The following is a 4,907-nucleotide window of genomic DNA, read 5'->3' on the forward strand; positions in this document are numbered from 1 at the left end:
CGTACACACTAAGTGCCTTAGTCAGTGGATTTACTGAAAAACAAACGAAGTTAAGTACTGTCAAACTGTCAAACGGCTGGGACAGGGTGCTCTGAGCAAAGGCAGCCAATAAAGCAGGAAGGCACACCACAAAGTGACCTGGCTCTTCTAATTTAAGACAGTCAAAGCCAAAGATAAGAGGCGTGGGGGAACAGGACACAATTCCCCAACCTGTCTGCTATGAGATTTCCCAGAGCTGTGGGTCAATCATGACTTTAAAAAAAAAAAGCCACCTCCCCTCTCCCCAACAAGAGACAGCTCACTGTGTTTCCATATCAAAGGGCAGATGGTCCCCCTTGAGATCTGGGTACACATACTACTTCGGTTTATTCTTGAAGACAGAGGCTTAAGATGCTATCGCTGCTTCTGGTTCCCAAGCGAGCCAAGGACTGAGGGAGGCGAGCCAACCTGCGGAGGCCAGCAGACGCTGTACCTCCCCACAGTGATGGAATGTTGGACAGAAATTGCATTTCGAGGCCTCAGGCTAAGAACCATCACATCTCTTATCCTCAAGATTGTTCTCCAAGACAAACGTAAAATAGATGGTGTAATAAGGCAAAGGATAGAGAGGACTTTCAGAGTTCAAGTATAAATAAAACTGTCCTAATAACCAAGCAATAATAATAATTTGCCAAACAGAAGTGAAGGTCAGCAGCAGCTGGGGAAGATGCTGCAGCAGACTTACTTGACTGCTCCTAGAACAGCAAACACCCCAAGCAAAAGCACTCTCATCAAACTGTAACGCCTATTTCAATATTACTATGAATATATCAGTCTTACATATGGGCACTGGTTAGTCCCATCAATAAAAGAGGAGCCATCTATTGATTGGAACCCAGAAAGCTGAAAAGCAAAAATATAAAATAAAATAATTCAAATCATATATGAAGTGAATAAGAGAAACAGCGTTTGAGAGAGTCACATCAGCTGCAGCTTTGAACGGGCCATTTAGACGCACACACAGCGATTTGTATTTTGGGGCAAACTGGGGCAATTCTTTAAAAGAGACATGGGGGACATAGAATGAGTACATAGCAAACGACATGTCTTGCTTTAGTGAGAGATGAATGTGAGTCACATTCAATGTTTCTTGGATGAAAGGGACAGTTGAGGACGAGAGTCGGCAGAGGGAAAAATTGAAAATATTGCATCTCTATAGAAATCATCTTTACGTTTTGCCTCTGAAAAGCCATCAGTAAAAGAAGAAAAACCCTCTGCAGTGACAGCGGAAGATGATGCATGGGGTCGCCACCAAGCAGCTCTTGCCAGGAGAAGAGGCAGCTGCCCCTCCCAGCGCCGGCACCTCACAAGTCTCTGTTTTGTCAAATGATTGTCCATTTGTGTGTCTGTTGGAGCAGTTCAGAAGAGAGCCTATTGAGATGTGTTTGTGGACATGACAGATGCCGAGAGCAAAAGCAGACCCATTTGGTAGCCGGCTCTCACTTTTCATGGAAGGCAAAAAGGAGTTGGCACATGGAATTCCACCCATCCAGATGGCTTGGTCTGCTGGCATAGGGATTACAGGGGAAAGCAAGTGAGAAGTGGGGCTTTGAGGATAAAAATAAGCCAAGACAGGAGCTGGGGTTGTGTCTCAGAGGTACAGTATTTGACTCGCATACACTAGGTCCTGGGTTCAATCTTTAGCACCACACATGCACAGAAAGGAAAAAAAAATATTAAATTAAATGTCCTTGACATTTTTTTCTTATGTATCTTTTGCCAGATACACTAAATATCATTGGCCCATCGTGTTCGGGGAACACAGATTTCTTCCAGAAATCAAGGGGAGGATAGAGCTAACATTGGACCTCTCGATGCAGTGACGATGGAGAATCATCTGCTCTTCCTTCTCCAATCTCCCTCCAACCCAGTTGATCATGGATGGGTCATTTCAAAGGTCTCCACGGTGGCCTTTTCACGGGGAAATCCTCTGAATGCTTGCTTCACTGAGGAACTCTCTGAATGCCCTCACTTCCTAAACAGCTTATCTTTTACCTTCACAGAAGTCATTTTATGGTTCCCTCAAATTTTCAGGGAATTATAGTCATCAAACCAGTCATCAAGCCACCTAGTGCTTCACCACAGCCCTAACTTGGTCATGTTCTCTGAACAACAAAGCACAGGGTGACCTCTGGCTTGTCCCGGAACATGATCACTACACCTGTCCTCTGTGCCCAGGAAGCAGAAGAAAGTTAGGACCTGATCAGGGAAGAATGATTCACAAATTAACAAAACCCCTTGCAAATAAAGAAGTCTGCTGAGACACACGGTTGCAATGCCAACTAATGCAAGTTTATTGAGAAATACACAGGGCAGCAAGCTCCCTCTTTCAGAGACACAAAAAGCAGAAGCCAGGCAATAAAGCAGCAAGGTGAAGCCATGGGCTGTCGGCAGGAGAGCCTCTGGAAGCATCGTGAGACCTCAGACTGGACTGAGGTGGCGAAGCCTCTGGAAGCTTTGAGACGCTTACACGGAACCAGAAACCAAACCTTAAAGTTATCTTACTGCTGGCAAGAAACATTTTAGAGTGCCAAAGGCAGCTTGGGCATAGATAGCAGTTAGCAACTTGGCAGTCAATAACACGACGAAGCATTCAGGCAGCGTACAGGAAGGTCCCGGAAACATAGCTGGCGAGGCACGGAGACTCAACTGGCTCAGTGGCTCTTAGGCACTTAGCAAGTTCTTCGGCAGCTGGATACACAGGACTGCTGGTGTGTCCTGGAGACTCCACAGGTTGGTTGGCAGACAGTAGCGATACCTCCCACTGGTTGGCAGACGGTAGAGATGCCTCCCACTTGTTGGCAGGTGGTAGAGATGCCTCCCACTGGTTGGCAGGTGGTAGAGATGCCTCCCACTGGTTGGCAGGAGCTGGAAATCCCTCCCAGGGGCTGACAGCCAGTGGACACAAAAGTGAGTGGCCGGCTACAGGGCGTAGAGCAAGGATTGGAGACACAGGTAGTCTGTCGATTGCAAGTTACCTGGACAGGAGTGGAGATACAAGAAGTTCTCTGGTAGCACGTTGGCTGGCAGGCAGTAGGCTCACAGTATGACTCCTGACAATGGTCCAGGAGCCAGGAGCCAGTTTGGAAAGAACTGGGCAAGTAGAGGCCACTCAGGCAGTCTGCGTCACGGGCTGAGGCTGTGGTAACTGGGCCCACTGGAGCAGTGTAACGTCCTCCAACTGGCCTGGAAGAGCAATTTCTTGTGGAGCAGTTGAAAGACATGATGGCAGAGAGAGAGGGCTGCGCTGTGTCCTTGAAGTTAGCTGAATTATGAATGCTACTTCAGGACCCTGGGCTTTTTATATATCCTTGCTCATGGGTGGGGTGCCCCTGCTGGTTCCCTTGGCTTCTTTGGCTCACACCGCCTTGCCTTAGAACATCTCGTGAATCTCCAAGTTAATTGTCCCTGGAGAAGCCTTCTCCCTCGTAAAGGACATTTAGTAGTTTGGTAACTAAACCATAAGTCTCCTGCACTGTACTTTAGTCTGGGTTAAGAATGCAGTTGACAGCTTCAAAGCTATTGGTCATCCTCACCCACATTTCATCCCCCATTTATCTTGCATCCGATGAGTGTCCGTGTCCAGCCACAACTCCAAACATGCCGCTGCTGCCCCACCAGCGCACTCTCTCTTCCTTCCGGCCGGGGCTGATAGCATGCTCACGCCATGCTTGCTCTGTCAATGGCATTTAATACGCTTTCGACATAAGTTAATGAGTCACTCTTCCACAGCTAACGGGGCTTCTCCTAAGGGGAGCTGCCCTTTCAGATCGCTTCATGATAGCAACGAGAAGGCCTGCCAAGGAAGAGGACACAAAGATGTATCCAAATCAGGAGGGGATGCTCGGCTTTCCTTCATGTACCAAAGCAGGAAGAGTGCAGGAAGGAAAGAAAGCTCTGGGCATCCCTCTTTAGTCCATCCAGGCAGCGAGTGAGATGCTCATTAGCAGGAACTGCGGTCCGAGCCAACAGAGAGACCCTTTTTAAAATAAAATTGGTCGAGAATTATTCCTAAAAGTTTTACTCTAATAAAAATGGCTAACAATTACTTGTGAGCCTCATTAGGATGCCAGGAGACAGGCTTCATTAATTTTAAAATTATTATAATGTTAATTTAAAAGGCTACAGTGTCTTTCTCCCATTTTGCTCAATACAGTTGAAACATATTTATTTTCACACAAGCTATTATAGATAGGATGCATTTTAATCAAGAATAAACTAAAGACTCTCCAAGGTCATTGTCTTTATCACAGATAAGGGTAAGCACGGGTGGGCGGGATCAGGCACTTAATCAATGCTTGGTAGCAAATGGGTGTATGAAGAGGTTTCTGTAATATTTAATTATTCCTTTTATGCATGGAGAACCAGACTGATGTTGTTCTCTTTTGTTTCATCTCAGTACAATATAGTTGACTCTGAGAAAGAAAATCAACTGTTTCTGTGAGTCCATCTATACACAGGTAAATCACCTGTTTGAGCTAACAAAATAAGTTACTGCAACACAGCTCAAGTAGCCAGAGATATCCTCACCTCAGAACAGCTATAAAAATTTGACATGACCTGGCTTACATGGTGAACAATAATGGACTTACATATATTTGAGAGCTACAGGCAGGGCCACAAAGAGAACAGTTTTACATCAGGATGCATCAGAAGTCCCCTTGCAAGAAAAGCATCATCCATCTAATTAGAGGCTGATGACACTCAACAATAGGATGCTGGACCATGGGCTGTGTTAGAAATCCCGAGGATCAACTTTAATGGCTCCAAGAATGTTCTCAGGAGCAAGGGGAAAGAGATGAATGAGACGACTCCTTTCCACACTGTTGTGACCATGCTCTTTCCACCAGCAAGAAGGCCCCAGATGT

At 46.1% G+C, this 4,907-nt stretch overlaps 1 protein-coding gene across 2 annotated transcripts; it reads right to left on the bottom strand.

Moving 5' to 3' along the window:
* Positions 1 to 2,711: 2,711 nt before the first annotated feature.
* Krtap11-1 (keratin associated protein 11-1) lies at positions 2,712 to 3,263 on the bottom strand. Of its 2 annotated transcripts, XM_021184407.1 has the most exons (2): positions 2,888 to 3,263; positions 2,712 to 2,827 (listed from the first exon to the last, which is right to left on the bottom strand). In XM_021184407.1, exons 1-2 carry the CDS (start codon positions 3,261 to 3,263, stop codon positions 2,712 to 2,714), a joined length of 492 nt encoding a protein of 163 aa, XP_021040066.1. The 2 variants fall into 2 exon arrangements, with proteins under 2 accessions (XP_021040066.1, XP_021040065.1); XM_021184406.2 differs by having other exon boundaries at positions 2,712 to 3,263.
* Positions 3,264 to 4,907: the final 1,644 nt, after the last annotated feature.

The sequence above is a fragment of the Mus caroli genome, unplaced genomic scaffold (genome assembly GCF_978045245.1).
Source record: "Mus caroli unplaced genomic scaffold, Mus_caroli_1 scaffold_17, whole genome shotgun sequence".
Taxonomy (NCBI): Eukaryota; Metazoa; Chordata; class Mammalia; order Rodentia; family Muridae; genus Mus; species Mus caroli.